This window comes from Borostomias antarcticus (genome assembly GCF_949987555.1).
Source record: "Borostomias antarcticus genome assembly, chromosome: 16".
Classification (NCBI taxonomy): Eukaryota; Metazoa; Chordata; class Actinopteri; order Stomiiformes; family Stomiidae; genus Borostomias; species Borostomias antarcticus.
This window is the reverse complement of record NC_140249.1, coordinates 7349755-7369994: the sequence shown is the minus strand read 5'-3', so window position 1 is coordinate 7369994 and position 20240 is coordinate 7349755. Positions and strand designations below refer to the sequence as shown.

The window sequence follows — 20240 nt, the reverse complement described above, 5'->3', positions numbered from 1 at the left end:
TCTCTCACCCTGAGTCAGGAATCCCAGCATGACCAACAGTGGAATCAGCGATATCATCTTTGTGCTGCGTGTCTGCGAGAGGACTGAACAGACTCTGTCTAACGTTGGAGTTTTTAAGTGTGAGGAGCAGGGAGGCACAACAGCCATGCAAAACATCTCCCCCGTAGGCAAATGAACACCTGCCGGTCTGTGTGAAAATGTGGTGTTTGGTGTCTATGCTTAGTCACACTTCATCCCAGGTGGCTGAAATACACAGAAGCCAGACACATTATAGGAACAAGAGCCACAGTGTCAATAACTCTTCCTCAATCACAAATCCTCTTGTGTTAATCACTTCCTCTTTATCTACCTAGACACACATACAAAAACACCACACAAAACAGTCTGTTTGAGTCTATCTTTATTAATAATTTACAGACTGCTGAAATGTTTTTTTTCTCAGTCGAAGCTCTTGGTTTCAAGAAAAAACAAACTATAATCAAAAGGATCCTGTATACATTAGACACCATAGAGATTTAACCTCCTCAGGTTGGAATGTTTGCTCTCTGATTGGTCAAACAAGGCTCTATGTAACAGGTCAGGGGTCACACATAAAACACCATTGGCAACTTCTCAGACTGGTGAAAATGCACCAACCTAGTCACCCTGGCAACATCTTAAGACTGGTGACGATACACCAACCTGGTCACCATGGCAACATCTCAAACTGCTGAAGATACACCAACCTGGTCACCATGGCAACATCTCAGACTGGTGAAAACATACCAATCTGGTCATCTATCAGAATGTTAGTTACAAATACAAAACAATGATAATATCCTACATACTTATAAAAGCTTGTCAAAGGTTTCCAGATTTGAACAGGGCTTTGCCATTGAAGGTACATAATATACAAAACAAAACAACTAAATATTTGGGGTTTGGACTTTAAGACACAACTATTACCATACAGTAAATAAATCATTTTTTGTATTTTGTCATGTTTCTTTGTGAGAATAGAAAGAGACAGAAAGAGGGTATCAGACAGAGGAACCCACAGCAACAACAACCTTGTGTGATATGAGATAAAACAAGCGTTCCAGTTCAGGCACTGTGCTATAGGATTTAAGGCTACAGTCAGAACCTCATTAACTTATAATACAGCTAGAGGGCTTCCTCACTGCATGGTGTGTGTGTGTGTGTGTGTGTGTGTGTGTGTGTGTGTGTGTGTGTGTGTGTGTGTGTGTGTGTGTGTGTGTGTGTGCGTGCGTGCGTCAGGCTCTTGAAGGAGACACGGTCGGGGATGAGGTCACTTGAGGGGGTGTGGGAGAAGAGACAAGGTGCGAGGAGAAGGAGGATGGTTCTCTGTGTGTTGATATGAAGCATAGGGCTAATGGCGCTAACAACTACAGGTAGCATAAGGCTAATTGTGCTAACATCCGGCTAGCATCAAGAAAAGCAACACTGCCAGTGAGGGGAGAGGCACTTGGGTGTTGGCACGGCAGTAGCAGACCAGCAGTGAGGCTGAAATCTAACCAGTAAGCTATCAAATGCTAAAGAGGGCTAACAGTAAACCAGTAATGCTAGCAGGTACCCAGGAAGGTTAGCTTTTGACCAGTAATGCTAGCAGTTAAATAGTGAGACTAGCTAGCTAGCTATCGCTACTAGAATGTTAACCGTTAGCTAGCTAGCATTAAACCTGTGTCCACCTTTGGTCCCAGTCACTGGAATGTTGCAGATTGCTTCTTTTATTTTAACTGTCTTACTGACTAATCCTCAAAGGAAAAGAGAAAAAAGACCAAAAATCCATGCTGGCTAGTTTGTGGCCCAGATGAGTTTGGCCCAGGGTTGGGGGTACGGGGCAGGACAGGGGAGGAGAGACAGAGCAGTCTTACTCAGGTATCTTCTATGGCTCTATAGCGGTTAGAAGGGTCAAAGCTGGGAGGATCTGGTAGTTAGAAGAGTTAGCATTTAGCTGTTAGCTAGGTTAGCTAGCCTAGCAGGGGTTCGCTAAGTTGGCTGGGTTTGCTAAGCTAGCTGAGTTAGCGGCTCGCTGGGTTTTTTGCTGGGTTAGCTGGGCTAGCTAGGTAGGTTAGCGGCTAGATTAGCGGTTGCTCTTCATGGCCTCCTTGGCGGCCAGGATGAGAGGGGTGAGGCTGGACAGAGGCTTGGCCAGCTTCAGGAACGGGTGCTGCAGAAACCACAAAACACAACACGAATCAATATATCAAACGATAGCTCTCACATCCATCAATATGATTTCTTTGTGTGTGTGTGTTTAATGTACAGTGTGTGTGCTTTATGGTTTGGTGCGTTTTACAGAGGTATGTGTGTGTTTGTGTATAAGAGAGATGTCTGTGTATTCAAAATCCATGTGTATGCGTTTTAATGTGTGTGCTTTTAATGTGCGTGTTTTCGTGTCTGTATTAGTGTGTGTTTTTGTGTGTGGTGTGTATGTGTGTGTTTGTGTATAAGAGAGATATGCCTGTGTTTTCAATATCCATATGTATGCTTTTTAATGTGTGTGTGCTTTAATGTGTGTGTTTTCATGTGTTTTCTCTTGTGTGTGTCTGTATTAGTGTGTGTGTCTACAGTACCTGCAGCAGCTCTCTCCCGCCTCCTCGTTTCTCCACGTCCATCTCCAGGCAGCGCGACAGGAAGGACCTGAAGACTGGAGACAGCTTCTCTGGACTCTGCAGCTCCGGAGTGCCGTTGGTGGCGATCAGATACAGGGCCTGAGGAGAGGGGTGAACACACGGTGGTGTTTCACTGTCAACGCTTGCACGTGCACAAGCACACACACACTTGTGAACAAAGACACCCGCCTGCCTGCCCGCCCACACACTAGGGCTGTCAACTGACTTCAGAAATGATATTTGACTTTCTCTCGTCCCGGAACTCAAATATATTTGATTATTGGTAGGCTTGCCATTATATAACTTTGCATAGAAATGACACACTGGAAAAGTACCACTTGTAACCACAAGAGGACGCACACCACCTACTGTCAAGAACAAGCACAGACGGTAACGTGAACTAATATTTTATGTTTTATATATATGTCTCTGACAACTTTCAGGTTCACAGATTACTCAAGTAATACCCAGTCAACATGGGTGACATTTAGTGCAAACAGGGTCCTTTTATTAGGCCTATAGCCTAGCCAACTGAAAACAAAACAAGAGGAATTATATAGCCGATTGATCAGATTGGGTGCTTGTTTACAATGTTGCCTGGCGCGCTTAGGAGGCGACGCGCTTGAATCTTAGGGAAGTAAGGTATTTCCTCGCCACCTAGATATAGATATATAAGATACTGTGGATACAGTCGTTTGGCTGTTTTTTGGTCATGTTGAAAAGAATAAATACTAATGTGGAATGTGTTTTGGCATGATTAGAAGATCATCTCCCGGGAGGCTGTTTGCTTTGTGGTAACGTTAGCCTACTAATCTAATCTACCTTTTAATGATCGATTGCACATTTTTTCCCCCAAAGTCGACGACTAGTGTCATAGAAATTGTAGTTTCACCACCTCCCTCAACCTTTCACATAGCTGTGCTAATCTAATTTATGACAGGATGACCTCCAGGAGGTCAACACACCTAGACGTTGTCTGCTCCAGAATAACCATCCTTTGTCCCATTGTCCCTTCAAGAAATGACCGCCTTTCTCATGTCACGTGTCTGTATTCTCGACCACTGTTGATGACGCCTGCCATTTAATATGACGTGTACAATGGGTTAGCCAATCACATCCCTGGAAGCGTCATATATGTGTATTGCTTTGAATATAAGGCCGCGCAAGACCAGACTGCGGCACTTCTGCTGGATACTACTCACGTGCGTTTCCTCTGAAGTCCTTGCGCTCGTATGCTTTCTCAATAAACCAGACTTAACCTCTGAGCGAATCTTGGCAAATCCTTTTTGACTTTAGATCAGTTAAAAATCTTCTACACTAGTCTAAGTTCGAATATTTATTTGACAGCCCTACCGCACACACACACACACACACACACACACACACACACACACACACACACACGCTCACCCTGAGAGGGTTTTCGTTGAGGTATGGAGGTTCACCCTCCACCATCTCTATGGCCATGATGCCCAGGGACCAGATGTCCACCTTGGGCCCGTAGGCCTTGCGGGTCACAACCTCTGGCGCCATCCAATAGGGCGTGCCCACCATGGTGCTGCGCTTGCTCTGCTCTGGGGTGATCTGGGCGCAGAAGCCAAAGTCAGCTGGAAGACAGAGGAGCGAGGGTCAGGTTCATCAATATAAAAACATCTGTAAAATATAATAATGTCATATAATATAATGTGTCCATAGAATTGTGATCAAGAGTTGCGATTACTTCTGATTGTGTGTGCATGTATGTGTGTGTGTGTGATTGATTGAGTGGTGTGTTTTCTCACTGAGTTTGACTGATCCGTCCATTCCCAGCAGTACGTTGTCACTCTTGATGTCTCTGTGGATCACCTGGTTGGCATGGAGGAACTCTAGAGCCTGCAGACACTGAGGAGGGAGGGGAGAGTGAGTCTCACGCACGCACGCACGCACGCACGCACGCTAGGGCTGCACGATTATGACAAAAAATAATAATTATTTTTTTGCTTCAAAATGGTAATTGCGATTAATAATTGCGATTAATATGTAATATAGAATATTAATATATAATAACCAAAATGCTCCCAAATCACGGACATTGATCCCTTTATTGCTACTAACTCACTGACTTTGTTTTCGCTCATTTTGTCACTACTCACAGCTGCAGGTACTCTTGTGACACTTGTCTTGACCTACTGCTATCTGTCTTCTCAGTGAAATTGCTGCGCACAGCGCACTCAGCAGGAACACATGTGATTGGTCAGACAGCATAAGCGCCTGTGATTCGTCAGTGTAGTCCTAGCACACTCAATTCAAAGAAAAATTATTAATCACATTAATTGCGGCCTTTTGCGATTAATTAATCGCGGAGGTCCTAATCGCAATTTCGATTAATTCACGATTAATTGTGCAGCCCTAACGCACGCGCACACACGCACACACGCACGCACGTACACACACCACCCTGTCTCCCCGCCCCCCAGTGTTGTGTGTACCTCTCTGCAGACGGCAGCGATCTGGGCCTCATCCATGCAGGTCTCTGTCACCACATCAGTCAGAGAGCCTCCAGCCAGATACTCCATCACCACAAACAGCTCGTCTCCCACCAGGAAACTACACACATCACACAGATTACATTAGATTACATTGGATGGATGGATGGATAGATAGATACAGTAGATGGATAAAGATGAGAGGTACTTTATTTATCCCGGAGGGGAAATTGTTTCACACACGCACGCACACAGACACACTTTAAGTCCTACTATTCATCAACACACAGTGAGGTGCCACTTCTGTTGTCGAGGTGCGGTGCCGTACCTGTCGACAAAGTTGACGATGTTGGGGTTCTTCATCTCCTTCATCACCAGGATCTCATTGATGATCAGCTCCTTCTTGGGCTGCTTCTGAAGGTTGATCTGCTTAATGGCCACCTGCAACACACAAACATCAACACACAAACACACACATCAACACACATACACATCAATACTCAGACACGTCAACACAAACACATCAACACACAAATCCACCAACACACAAACACATCAGCACACACACACATCAGCAAACAAACACATCAGCACACAAACACACATCAATACACCAAACACACACATCAATAAACAAACATCAATACACAAACACATTAACACACAGACACATCGATGTACGCTAGGGTGTGCGTGTGTGTCTGTGGGTGTGAGAGGGAGAGAGAGAAAAGCAGTTTCTCTTTATTTTGTTTCTGTTGAGTCTTTACCTCCTGACCAGTGGCAACATCAATGGCTGTGTACACCGTACCAGATGCCCTGAGGGAGAGAGAGAAAATATAACAGAAAGAAAGAAAGAAAGAAAGAAAGAAAGAAAGAAAGAAAGAAAGAAAGAAAGAAAGAAAGAAAGAAAGAAAGAAAAGAAAGACTAGGTTAGGGAATCCCCTGCTACAAATATTTATGTCTGTTTTGAGTCCCTTTGATTAGTGCTACTGTGGTAGCCATGCAAACTGCTTGGCAGATCATCCGATGACAGTTTTGTGTTAACGTTAGCCACCTGTGCCAACGGCCAGCAGTTTAGTTTAAGAGTTGGAGCTACTGTTTGACAAGTCACTCGCTCGTTGTTTTCACGATAAAATGGTGAGGTCTAGATAGATGTTTACAAGCTACTTAGTGCGTTGTTACTATAGCCCGGCAGAAGCTATTCAACATGTTGGAAAAACACACGCTGATACTTTGCTGCAGAAGCATACATGTCTTGTCCGACTGGTCATGTAAACACACTTTATTGCAGAATTCCCAATCATGCAGCATCTGACTAACAAGAACATGCAGGCGTCATCCAGCTTCAATCATCCATGACACGTCAGGCCAGATGGACCAATCCCGTTCTAATAAAAGATTGTGTCTGTTTTTAACAAATGAATGTGGTTTGCCGCAAGCGCAATATGGTGACACCATGTTTCCAGTAGGACTGTGTTTACAAGCACACGATTTCTGCATGTCACCGCCCCATTAGGAAAGACCTCGGATTGGTTCTGCAATGCAGTTTATTTTATAACTCTCAAATTGTTTCCACCCACTTTTAAGATAGAAATCAGGAATTCTGTCTAAAGTCTCTTGTTGAGCGCAGTCAAACTGACTCGTGAGTCTAGAACAGGGGTAATCAAGTAAAGTTATAAGAGGTCCAGTTTGACAAAATTGCCTCAAGCCAGGTCCGGTGGTGATGCATGCGTTTTTTTATGCCCTCGACACATTTGTTTCTTTGCATATCAAATTATTGTGCTGTATGTTACTGTGCAATATGCATGTGAAGTTAAAATATTGTTCACTTCAGTTTTATGGCCCCCAACATACTTTAAAATAAAATAAAGTAGGCTACATTTCAACAATATTTCAACCTGTTTATTAACACTTCACATTTAGGAGGGATTTCACATTTAGGAGGGATTATAAATAAAAAGTACTGTAGGCTACTATAAACTTGAGTAAAACGAGGTCTACATTTAAAAGCAAAGTAGCTTTGGAAAAATGTGCATCTGAAATTAAAGTGCTTAAATTTAGAAAAACAAAACCAAAAATCTAGTTTGAGTTTCCCTTTTGTATCAAAAATCTCAACACATTTTAAGAATTGAACTGCTTTCTGCCTTTTTTCCGTCTACCTGTGGCATCACACCCTCCCACTATCCCTCTTTGTTTGTCGTTATGTTTCTCCGGTAGCGAGGCTGTCACATGGTTGACGTCAGGCAATGATCACGCAGATTCGATTGGCTAGTGACGCGTGAGATAGTAAACAAATGCCGTAACATACTACAAAGGCTGCGCAGGCTCAAACTAGTTGCCTATGCTCCGTCAAAAGAGAGAAATTCTCATTGATTTATTGGGTTATAAGACGCGGTCCGGATTGCTTCTGAGTCCGGATCCGGGCCGCGGTGCACCGGTTGGTGATATAGGGTCTAGAGGGTGATAGGTGATATAGAAAGTGATTTCAAGCAGGCCATGCCCCCAGCAGGCCACACCAACACTCACCCCTGGCCGATCTTTTCATAGCGTGTATACTTCTTTTTAGGATCTCCAATACTGACAATGGTTCCTGGCAAACATTAACCAAGAGTAAAGTTAGCAATGCTAGTCTGGTCTGAAGGATGTGAGAATGCGTGAATGTTGCATTCTTGAGTGTGTATCTTAAGTGTGTGAGTATCGGAGTGTGCATTCATGTATGTCAGGTGTGTGTGTGTGTGTGTTTGTATGTTACTCACGGAGTTTGTCCATGATCTCTTCGTCTGTCATCTTGCCCTTCCTCCTCTGTCTGTCTGCTGCCCTGGCGGCCGCGTCGCCCTCGCAGGTGGGTGGGAGGGGCTCAATCACAGATTTCGTGTACACCTGATACACAACAGGAAGTGACATCAGCACAGGTACACGCATATCTGGCTTCCCACCTGGGCCTTGCGGGTCTTATTCAGCTGTTCAAAACTTGTCATGATGACACCCACCGACACATACACACACACCGATTTAGTGTGTTTTCACACACACACACACACACACACACACACACACACACACACACACACCGACACACACACCCACCGATTTAGTGTGTTCGGGCCTTGGAGCAACGATCGGGGGCGGAGCTTCATCATCATCGTCGTCGTCGTCCGCGTCCTTTCCTCCTGAAGGTGACTGCTCTGAACCCTGCTTCCCTGGCTGGACACACACACGCGCACACACATGCACACACGCGCACACACACCCCAATAGTCATGGTGTTTGAGAATCTTGGATTTACGGAGTTTGTGCAGCCTAAGCTACAGTGCTACTTACCGATTGTGCATCTTTGTCTGAGAGAGTGAAAGTGAGAGAGAGACAGAGAAAGAGTGTTTACAAATGAGTCTCATTCAAGTAAGTTATTGAAGTACTCTATATAACTCATATTTCATGAACAGAGAGACAGAGAGGAAGAGAAAATGAAGAGGGATGGACAGATAAGACAGGGAGTGAGAGGAAGAGAGATAGGAGATAGAGATACAGAGAGATAAGAGAAATACACAGAGAAAGAAGAGAGATTAGAGAAAGGAGAGAGAGATGAGAGTTAGGAGAGAAGGATTGAGAGAAATAAGAGAGGAGACAGAGGGAGACCGGAGAGAGATAAGAGATAGAGAGATAAAGTGAGACAGGAAACAGAGAGAGAGAGAGATGAGAGAGAGAAAGAAAGAGAGAGAGAGAAGAGATGAAGTGAGAGATGACAGAGCAGACAGAGGGGGAGGGGCCAGACCTGAGGAGGAGAAGCTGAGGTATTTCTGTTTTCCGCTGGTTGAGTCGTAGAACTTGAGAATGTCGAGGACGGCCTGAGGATTCTGCTTCTGCTCTGATTTACTGATGTTGGACGTCTGGAGGAGACGCGCCCACTGCTCTGGCATGCCCTGCACACACACACACACACACACACAGACACACATACACACACGCGCACGCGCGCACACACACACACACACACACACACACGCACGCACGAACACATGCACACACACACAGATATGAATACACAGAGACATATTTCGGAGACATATTTCACACACGCACGCACACACTTACAGTGAACTCGCCGGTAACGGCGTCGAAGCCCACGTGGATGGTGTGTTCGAAATCTGAGGGGGAGGAGATCTCAGGTCTCTCCTTGTCGCGCTCCTTCTTCCGGCCCCCTTGGGAGAGAGACACGTCAGTAAGGGTCCTCACTAGAGGGGTGAGGTGATGTCAGTAAGGGTCACCACTAGAGGGGTGAGGTGATGTCAGTAAGGGTCCTCACTAGAGGGGTGAGGTGATGTCAGTAAGGGTCACCACTAGAGGGGTGAGGTGATGTCAGTAAGGGTCCTCACTAGAGGGGTGAGGTGATGTCAGTAAGGGTCCTCACTAGAGGGGTGAGGTGATGTCAGTAAGGGTCCTCACTAGAGGGGTGAGGTGATGTCAGTAAGGGTCACCACTAGAGGGGTGAGGTGATGTCAGTAAGGGTCCTCACTAGAGGGGTGAGGTGATGTCAGTAAGGGTCACCACTAGAGGGGTGAGGTGATGTCAGTAAGGGTCCTCACTAGAGGGGTGAGGTGATGTCAGTAAGGGTCACCACTAGAGGGGTGAGGTGATGTCAGTAAGGGTCCTCACTAGAGGGGTGAGGTGATGTCAGTAAGGGTCCTCACTAGAGGGGTGAGGTGATGTCAGTAAGGGTCCTCACTAGAGGGGTGAGGTGATGTCATCATTTTAGACTATTCTGACGACTAGTCTAACTCGTATTGTATTGTCGTATTGTTATTTTTATATGGACCTGTGTCTGCAATAAAGTGTATCTAATAGTGTTGACGTAACGCAGCCTAGTTGATCCGTGATCCTAGTTGATCCATATGGATCGCCCCCAACAGTTCGGCATGCATGCGGACCAGGGATTCATTGCTAAATGCATTTTACTCTGAAGCGCAACGACTGGTTGATTATGCAAAAAGCCCTTGCGTGTGCACGACACGTGAAGGGGGCACGTTGAATCCGAATTACATTTCGCATTGCAAAAAGTGAGAGGATCGGAAGAACTTACAAAGCTATGCTAGGCTATATAAACTTGCAATAAGATGAATACAGGCCTATTCATCTTAGAAGCATTTTTGATATCAGAAGAAGAGATGTGTCTGTCTTTCGCTCTCGGAGCAGGTATTGCCCAACACAGAGCAGGTATTGCGCAACACAGCCATGCACGCCCCAGGCAGAGAGCCGCTCTGAGAGACGGAGAGAAGAAGACAGTCTTTTTCTGTAAGGGAGGAAACATGAGCAATCTTTGCAATCAGGCTTTCCATTGCTGAATCACAAATTATGTATAGAAACAGTGTAAATAAAAATAAATCGAAATAATAGGCATAGCCTATTGTGCAAAAAAATAGGCAAATGAATTGTAGGCTACATTTGAAAATGTTCAGCCTGGTGTAGGCTGGCCTATAGGCAAAAAAATTAATGTGTTAAAACTGCAAAATGGTTTCATTTAAGCTGACCATTACACAACTGATTTAATAATTTCAATAATATCAGGTGATTGCTTTGAATGTTACAAATTAGTTGAAAGTGAGGTAGCGACTTGCAAGCTGGTAGCCTACAGTACTGGGGAAGAGTTGGGCTTTCTCTTCCCTACAGTACTGGAGAAGAGTTGGGCCTTCTCTTCCCTACAGTACTGGGGAAGAGTTGGGCCTTCCCTTCCCTACAGTACTGGGGAAGAGTTGGGCCGTCCCTTCCCTACAGTACTGGGGAAGAGTTGGGCCGTCCCTTCCCTACAGTACTGGGGAAGAGTTGGGCCTTCTCTTCCCTACAGTACTGGGGAAGAGTTGGGCCTTCCCTTCCCTAATGTACTGGGGAAGAGTTGGGCCTTCCCTTCCCTACAGTACTGGGGAAGAGTTGGGCCGTCCCTTCCCTACAGTACTGGGGAAGAGTTGGGCCGTCCCTTCCCTACAGTACTGGGGAAGAGTTGGGCCTTCCCTTCCCTACAGTACTGGGGAAGAGTTGGGCCTTCCCTTCCCGCACCCCCACAGAAGTGGGTCCCTCAGTGGGATAAGCGGTTGAGAGTATTTGTAGAGCACATTTCAGCAACAAGGCAATTCAAGGTGCTTTACATGATACATTAAAAGTATCAAGACAGTGCAAGAAACACATAAAACATGAACGCTGCTTCTCCATGTTTTGTTTTAACTTAAAGGACAGAAAGCAGGCCTGTGCCAGGTGACTTTCATTATTTAAATCTTTTTATAAAATCTTTTTTTTTAAATTTAATTTGTATTAAGTCTTTATCTTTTAAATATATAAGCCTATATTTAGTTTTCCCGACTAGTATTTCCTAAACAACTAGCAGAAGCTGCCCTGCAGACTATCTGTGCACATTCCTAGTGTGTGTGTGTGTGTGTGTGTGTGTGTGTGTGTGTGTGCGCGCGTGTCGTGTGTGTGTGCGCGCGCGTGTCGTGTGTGTGCGCGTGTCGTGTGTGTGTGTGTGTGTGTCTCACCCTTCTCGGAGGCAAACATGGAGATGATCTTGTTCCTGGACTTCCTCTCCTCTGGAACCGAGGGCAGGGGCCGGGAACTGTGATTGGCTGAAAGAGGGTCCTTGGCTCCTCCTCCTTGGCTACTCATCCTGACAGGGGGGGCGGGGGGTTTGTCCTCACACACTCCGCTGTCACACATCTACACACACGTGCACCTGTGATGAGAGAGAGAGAGAGACACACACACACAACATCGTTAGACATCAGCACAGAACTACAGAGGGGCTATCAGCTTTCTGCACACCACACAAACAGACAGACAAATAGAAAGACACAAACACACACACGCCCAAACACAAACCAGAGAGTCACACCACTAGTAGTGGCCTGCTGGCTTCCAGAGGCCACTGGGTAACCATGACAGAATGAGGGAACAGAAAGAGTGTGTGAAATGTGAAGCACTGGAAGTTATGATCCGCTAACTCCTGTCGCTGAACACATGATCTGACGTATTAGGTCTCACTTCCTACTATGAGTATGAGCGTGTTTGTATGTGTAAAACTGAGAAAGAGCGAGAACGAGAGAAAGAGAGAGATTGAAAGAGAGAGAGAGAGAGAAAGAAAGACCAAGGTAGGGACAGCAGGTCTGTGTGTATGGGATGATTGGACTGTGGTTTTGAATTAATCTTGATAGCGCAAGGCAGAGAAATACATTAACAGCTCAAGTCCTAATAAGGTCATAGCTTTTGTCTGATACCTATTCACCTCTCTCTCCCACCCACAGGCACAAACACACAGACACACACGCAGCTCTCACCACAGCATGCCTCTTCCTGTCTCATGTAGTAAGCAGTACAGGAGTGACTGAGGTCGTCTGCATGTAAAGCGTTCGTCTCGCGTCTCTAAACGCGGTCTCTGACCAGCCGGATGAGGAACGCTGAAAGCCGGATGGTTGAAGCCAGGAGTTCTGCTCCTTTTCAAAGTCGATCAGATCTCTATCTCACCACAGCAGCAGAAGGAAGCGAGACGAGGACAGGGCGCCGCTTCTGACTATTGAGACGCAGACGCCACGCCCCCCTCCCTCCTCCAAAGAACCGTGATGACATCACATCGACAAGAAACAGGAAATGCGTGGAGTTCACAAAGCTGTCCTCACTTCCTGTGTCTGGCCCTGCTGTTGTCACTGCCTTACGTTGTGAAACAGCTTGATAACCTAAATCACTTTGCGCTGACTGTTTAATAAGGCAATAACATGCACATTTACCGCACATTTTCAAGAAAATCAACTTGACCGAAGCAAACTTTGTAGTAGATAGATAGATTAATAGATAGATAAATTTGGCAAGTCCTAATAAGGAAGTTTATGGACGTTTCCAGCTAGGCATACTGTTACAGCTACACTGAGGCACCAGTGAGTTGTGATTGTGTAGATAATAACGTAGAAAAACACGTCATCTCCCTGTGGAATGCCAGTCCTCTTCCTGAAACTCATCCACGACGGCCTTGGCCTTGCGTCGTCCGGCCGGCCCTGACAGAGGCCCCCTCATACTGGCCGGCCGGCCGACGCAAGGCCGAGGCCGTCGTGGATGAGTTTCAGGAAGAGGACTGGCGTTCCACAGGGAGATTACGTGTTTCTCTACGTTATTATCAGACAGTGGCTGATCAGTGGCGTGGCTGGAGGCTCAGAGACCAGACGCTTCCTGGTCCTCCTGACTACAGATGCCTTCACCGGAAGAACCACAGAACTCCATAATAATTGGCACAGCGTCAACAACGTTGTCAACAACAACAACAACAAACCAGCAATAAGGCCAGAATCCTCTGAACTGTCTCTCCTATGGTTGTCTCTCTGAATGGTCTCTCCTATGGCCGTCTCTCTCCCCCTTCACCACCACTGTCCTCTTTTCCTTCACCTCTGGCTGGTCACACCTACCCCGAAGCACGGTCTCACCCCTACTCACCCCTCTGTCCTCTCCTCTGCGTCTTTCAGAAGAGCACGTAAACCAGAATGCCCCTTTCGTTGTATTCCCAGTGTCAGTCTGTGTGTCTACCTCTAACTACAGAGTATCTACCACCTTCTCCCCCCTCCTCTCTCTCTCTCTCTCTCTCTCTCTCTCTCTCTCTCTCTCTCTCTCAGGGCAGGTCTTTGCAGGCAAAGGCATTCCTCAGAGAACTCAGCTGTAACAAGTGCAGTCATGTCTCAACCCAGAGTAGTTAGACCCAGCCCAGTAATGAGCACCTTATCGGCCAGTGTGTGTGTGTGGCAAAGGGCATTAACTGTGTGTGTGTGTGTGTGCGCGCGTGTGTGTGCATGTGTGTTTCAAGACCGGCAGGGTGTGTGTGCGTGCATAGGGTAGGTAAAAGAATGGTGTGAGTGTGTGTGTGTGCTGGCTATCCAGGCTGGGGCCTGTCTCTAGGAATTCCATGGCTCCAAGGCTCGAGTTGGGTGTGGCCTCGTTCTGACAATTCCACCCCTCTCTCTGTGTGCCCTGGCTGGCTGATTCCCTCCCCTCGGGCCAAACAAGACCCACACGGGCTGAAGACCAACACTCTCCTCTCCTCCCAGGCAGCGACCCACACGGGCTGCAGACAGACCAACACTCCACTCTATTCCCCTCTCCTCCCAGGCAGTGCAGCCCTGATCAGCACTGCTCTGACGCAACAGTCGTTACACCTCCATGACTCTGCAGCTCCACCGTAACGAGACCACAGGCCCTCATACCTTCCTCCTTTTATCTCTATAGGCTAGGCCTGTGTCTTCCTTTTGATCTGGTTATGACATTAGAAGGTTACCTTTCTGATGTCATAACATAGTGCGTTGTGGTTAATGTAGTGCGGTTACGGTAACTGTCCAAAGATGAAAACAAATTGGGAAAATTAGATGAAGCAAGGTGATAGTCAATTGTCTACACTATTACATTTGTGGATATTTTAGCGTGATGCCTTTGTCTAATTCAATCTCTGTAGAGATTTGAATCCCTCAGTTACTAAACAACACCATCCTGGGTGCTACTCTACTGGCCTCTGTTCCTAAAACAATAGAAGTCTGCATTCTACTCTTTCTGTTTCTATTCTCTTCTGCTGCACATTCTACTTCCCTCTGCCTCTATGAGAAAAACACTTCCTCATCCTCTTCCACTACTGGTGGGTCAACCGGCTTCTGACCAATCAGACGAAAGCAAACAGAAGCGAGGGGCTGTTTACAGGAAGTGAGCTTTTGTACTCAGCTTCTATAAAAGGAAATACTGCACAGGACTTCCTGGAAGGAGATCCTCCCACCTCCTCCTCCCCTCATTTCTTCCATTCATTCATTCATTCACACACACACACACACACACACACACACACACACACACACACACACACACACACACACACACACACACACACACACACACACACTAAGTCAATGGAATGTCCCCAAAAGTCGTCTTACATTCATTCCGTATCCCCTTAACCTAGCTCTAATCCTAACCCTAACTCCAACCTCAACACCTAATTGGGGATACCAATTTTGTCCCCAATTTGATATGCCACCCCCAATCAACTGGCTTGAAGTGGTTTCATGTCTAACATTTGTACCCAAATGTGGCCTAGGTCAGGAAAACACACAGGTTTTCCATTATGTACATTTAGCAGTGGCTCCCCCCCCTCCTGCTGCAAAATCATTGCCACCGCTACTTTCGAATGGGGGATTTTAATTTGACTCTGCGTAGGGGTAGACTACCTGTACAGTGGTACATTCTGTGGAACAAATGGTCAGAGCGAATAGCTACTGGAGGAGAGGAGAACAAGAAAAAAAAGGTAAAAACCCTTAGGTGAAGTTGGTTTCAAGTTGGATATTCGAAAGATATTCAGACACCCAGTCTTATCGTCTTATTTCCCCGACTTCCGGGGTTTGAGCCACAATGAAACGGTCTTAGTAGTCATGGCTAGGGACCGTCAACAAATGACCCTTTACAAATGTCAAAGTAAGTAAGTAGCCTTGAGAACCAATGTTCTCTAGCCTTTCTCTTGATTCCTTAGTGTGATGCGGCTTGATGTACACCCCTGGACATGACACTGGCTTGTCGCAGGGACTTGCCCTCAATCCAACCCTTGATGCCAGGGAGGCATTGGGTACCATTTTTGTAGTTTTTGGTATGCGGATCGAATCCCCAACCTTCCAATCTCAGGGTGGACACTCTAACCACAAGGCCACTGAGCTGGTACAAATGTCAAAAGATCTATCTTTTTCTATAGCTCAATAGCAAATGTAGTGACCCAGTGATCACAACTTAACTCAGAATATTATACTACATTGGACAAATAGGACACAGCTTCTTTTATTGAATTTTAGTACCTATTCTATTTTATATAAATATTTTAATGGGAAATTCATCTTTTTTTCTTTTTTTTTTCAATAGCTCCCATGTCATGTGACCCAATGACTCCAGAATAGAATATTATACTACACTGGTCAAATAGGACACAGCTCTTTTTACTGGATTTTAGTACCTATTCTATTTTATATTAATATTGTAATGAGAAATTCATCTCTTTCATCAATTCCCATTCACCCAAATTGACCCAGTCACTCCAAATCAACAATTTACTATACTACGGTACACTATACGCACCCCCCTATATGTACACTCAAATACACACACATGTTCTAAAGTTTGCTTTGCCGTCAAGTGTCATGTTATTTTATATTTTTAGACTGATGATTGATATTCACACGTGCACACCACCCAGGGTAAACAAAATTTACCCCCACTGCTGAAAAAATCCTAGAGGAAACACTGGACACACACACACATCTTGTGTGTGTAATAGTGTATCTGTGCATAATCTCTTCTTCAAAAAGATGAATTGAACAGCACAGACTTCCTACTTCCTTAAGGCCAAAGCAGCAACTGACGACAGTCAGGGAGGAATGCAGATATACCAATAGAACCTTCTGTAACTACAGAAGAATCACCTGAAACAAGGTTCCACCGGGAACCCTTTCCAGGTTGACAAAGTGCTATTAATAAAGAACCCATTTCTATATAGAACCCTTCCAAACAGCATCTTGTGCAGATGACAGGGGTTCAAGTTGGAACCTTTTTCAGCTGGGTTTGCTACTGTTTACAGTGTCAAGTAACCAGAACCCCTGTCCCGAGCTTGTCCTTCATGATGAATATGAAAACAAAGATTTTACTGTGTTGTGCTTGGGTGAACCTCATGGTCACAGTGGTAGGTGTAGTGCTTTTTTTAATGGTGATATATTTTTTGGTACTCTTAATGTCTGATGAAATTATACAACATATTGTTTTGGCACATCATATCACTTTCCATGGCTCGGGATGTTTCAATCAGTTGGTCTTGAATGCTTTATATCCACAAAATCTGCCCTTAATAAAGTAAGCATCTACCTATCTGCTCAGTACGTCACTAAACGTGCTGTTGAAAGGTTCATTAAAGCCACACTACTGACTGTCCTAGAATGAGAAGGGCCAACACACAACTGACGGATGGTCTACCACCACCACCCTGATCCCTGAGTGACAACCCCAAACTGTGTTAGCAACTGTTGTCACCAATATTTGGCACATCGTCCATTTCAGCTGTCAACATAAAAAAGACCACTCGGGTGTCACAAAAAAATGAAGCTGACCGGTTAGTTAGAAAGTCAGGTGTGAAGTTAGCTAGCGTTACCGACCATTAGCTAAGTTACACTTCCATGTCCCCTTTTCTTTAACTAGCAGAGGGCTCATTTTAAGTTAGCCACAATCCACTCCGATATGGCTAGAGACTACGTAAACGTTAGCTAACCATTAGTTAGCTTAGCTAGCCTCAACAACAGTCGCATTGATAGTGCTGAGGTCGGAAGGCAACTTAGCCAGCCAGCTAGTTTGCTAGCTATAGCTTTGTCGCTAACGTTAGCTATGCTAAGCTATTTTCACTCACCAACTGAAGTCAGACGTAAACTCCTGCAAAACTCCTGAGAACTCCGATCCAACTCGTCTGCCTCTCACACCGCTAGACAGTGATTGGCGCTGTGATTTAATACCAGTAATTAGCTTTAATAAAACATTGGCGTGGTATTTTATCCACAGCTCTTTTTCTCTAAGCTTTCAGCTAAACCAGGGAAGAGCCATCCGGAAACGGAACCGTGGACCCAGCCCGATTTCCCTGGTGCTGATTGGTCAGGACGCAGACGGTTTCCCTGGTGCTGATTGGTCAGGACGCAGACGGAGGGAAAAGGCGCCTAGCATCATCACATCACACAGCTCAGCTAACGGTAGCTAGCTTAGCACTGCACGGCACAGACTGAAGACTGCAGCTATTCCACACAGGCTAACGTTAGCTAGTTCTGCACAGACTGTGGACTTCCTTTGAGGTGAATGCTGAGAAGACACAAGTTGGTAGTCTCAACTAGCCAGTTAGCGAGCTGGCAAAGCAGCATGCCATTAAATAAGTAGCTAGCTAGCTTGCTGTTATTTCCAGCTAGATGGACGGTAACGAAAATTAGCTAACGTTAACTAACTTCGTGAAACTCTGGCTCTTGCTGATATTCTCTTCATCAAAGTTAACCTGAGTTTATCGTTGTAAAGAAGTGTCCCGCAGTGCTGGTCAGTCAGTGCGTCTATAACATGGATAATCAATCCTGAAAGGGTTTGGCTTCGTTTATATCAATGTATACCACCACACACCTATATTCGTAACTAATGTTAGCGTGTTACAGAAACGTGTGAGCTAGCTCATTGCCTCCTGAACATTCAAATCAGACGGTTTGGTAAAGCGGTGCTGGACTTGGACAGGAGCTCACCAAAGCTGAGTGCCTTAGCCAGTTATTACTGCTTGAACTCTTGTTAACCTATAAAGAATATCAGCTCACAGTACCTATGAGTCCACAGTACCTGTTTCAGTCCAACTCAAGCATCTCTGGGTGTGACAATCCCCCCGCAGTCAGAGACGGAGATGAATGAGTCCAGCCTGGGTTGCTCATTCAATTCAACATTTCTGTTTAAACAAGGCTGACTGGCGCTGCACACTATGAGCGTTCACAGGAGCAGACCTGACATGATCTTGTGTGCGTCACTGACTATTTGTTGTCGGCATGTGGCACATGTTCCAGCTGGGACGACATGGCACGGTGGCATCGTTGGGCTGGGCTGGACAACGTCGAACTGTTGGCGGATCTTTCGGAGGTGGAGACGCTGTCCCAGGCCATCCGCACGGCGACCGATGAGGAGCCGGACTCAGACGATGGCGTGGTGCTGTTTGGGGTCCTGCGAGGGAACGTGGTTGGACTGAGATACTACACCGGCGTGGTACGTATGCTGTGGCAACAGGAGGTTAGGGGTTGTATCCGTGGTAACAGGATGTATGAGGGGTTGTATCTGTGGTAACAGGACGTGTGAGGGGTTGTATCCATTTTAACAGGAGGCGTGTGTGTCTGTCCCAGGTGAACACTGGGGAGATGGTGTCTCTGGTGCGCGAGCCTCAGAACCAGTACGACCGCAACGCGGTGAAGGTGACCAACGTGTACGGCTGCCAGGTGGGCCACATCAAGAGGGAGCTGGCCGCACCCATGGCCCACATCATGGACCACAAGCTGGCCAAGGTGGAGGGGTGAGTGGACAACAAGCTGGCCAGAAGGGAGGGCTGACGGAGAGCTGGCCAGAGGGCAGGTCCAGGGACCTGGAGTCCCAGGTCGATGTCTAAACCATACGCCTTAGCCCCATGCACTTCTTTAAAGCTAAATGTGTTTGGCTGGCAAGCAATGCTGTGTGCGATCAAGTAGCTAATGTGATGTCTGTGTGTGTGTGTGTGTGTGTGTGTGTGTGTGTGTGTGTGTGATTTCAGGGTGGTACCGTCCGGAGTGAATAATGCCTTCACCATGCCAGTGCAGCTGTCTTTCAGGGGGAAAGAGGAGAACAGAGACACGGTAGTAGGACTGCTGGGAAGATATGGGTACAAGCTGCTTCCCCCAGGTACACACACACACACACACACAAGACTGCACAACTCTCACCCTCACACAAGAAACATCAAGGTCTCCAGTTCCAAATTTCAAGGTGTGTGTGTGTGTGTGTGTGTGTGTAAGGCTCAAGAATCATGAAAACAGGTAAAGATGCTCGAGGTCTCAGGGTCCCATCCACGAAGTCTCTCCCACTGACTGCTGAAGAGGTAACACCTACCAGCATATATAATCATATATATAATATAATATATAATCATGTATATATATATCATGTCCCTGGATCTATATAAAATATTAATTTAATTAAAACTGTGAAGCTTTCATATATTCTTGATCCATTACACAAAGTGAAATATTTCAAGCCTTTTTTGATCACCGTATGTTCAGTATATTCATTTATACTCTCAATACTTGGCCGAGGCTCCGTTTGCACAAATTACTGCATCAGCGTGGAGCGTGGCATGGAGGCAATCAGCCTTGAAATATTTCACTACATGTGTAATGAATCTATAATATATGAAAGGTTCACTTTTTGAATTAAATTACGGAAAATAATAAACTTTACACAGTATTAGATTTTTCTGAGATGCACCTGTATGTATGTATGCATGTATGTATGTATGTATGTATGTATGTATGTATGTATGTATGTATGTATGTATGTATGTATGTATGTATGTATGTATATACACACATATATATATATA

General features: G+C 45.7%; 2 protein-coding genes across 2 annotated transcripts in view; one reads left to right on the top strand and one right to left on the bottom strand.

Annotated features, from left to right (window-relative positions):
* Window positions 1-449: 449 nt before the first annotated feature.
* Window positions 450-17687, bottom strand: LOC311319242 (serine/threonine-protein kinase PAK 2-like). Its single transcript, XM_084450735.1, has 15 exons — window positions 17514-17687; window positions 11602-11795; window positions 9173-9279; window positions 8853-9000; window positions 8402-8418; window positions 8168-8284; window positions 7837-7960; window positions 7607-7670; window positions 5848-5896; window positions 5409-5521; window positions 5084-5201; window positions 4397-4496; window positions 4026-4222; window positions 2577-2714; window positions 450-2170 (listed from the first exon to the last, which is right to left on the bottom strand). The coding sequence occupies exons 2-15, from the start codon at window positions 11777-11779 to the stop codon at window positions 2084-2086; spliced, it is 1557 nt and encodes a 518-aa protein (XP_084306861.1). The 5' UTR covers window positions 11780-11795; window positions 17514-17687; the 3' UTR covers window positions 450-2083.
* Window positions 17688-17816: 129 nt separating this feature from the next.
* Window positions 17817-20240, top strand: part of hltf (helicase-like transcription factor) — a gene marked incomplete at its 3' end in the record, with an annotated part of 11665 nt that continues 9241 nt past the window's right edge. The window contains exons 1-5 of the mRNA XM_084450978.1: window positions 17817-17946; window positions 18685-18880; window positions 19015-19181; window positions 19416-19543; window positions 19657-19739. Coding sequence (XP_084307104.1) covers window positions 18695-18880; window positions 19015-19181; window positions 19416-19543; window positions 19657-19739 — 564 coding nt within the window. The 5' untranslated portion in view covers window positions 17817-17946; window positions 18685-18694. The remainder of the gene's footprint in view (window positions 17947-18684; window positions 18881-19014; window positions 19182-19415; window positions 19544-19656; window positions 19740-20240) is intronic.

Bases quoted from the DNA above. Each gene is read 5' to 3' on its own strand.
- LOC311319242 (XM_084450735.1), bottom strand. From the start codon at position 11,779: ATGTGTGACAGCGGAGTGTGTGAGGACAAACCCCCCGCCCCCCCTGTC. The intron at 7,671-7,836 runs GTGAGTAACATA...AATGTTTGCCAG, and splicing joins AGAGATCATGGACAAACTCC to GAACCATTGTCAGTATTGGA. The intron at 5,202-5,408 runs GTACGGCACCGC...TGATGTGTGTAG, and splicing joins ATCGTCAACTTTGTCGACAG to TTTCCTGGTGGGAGACGAGC.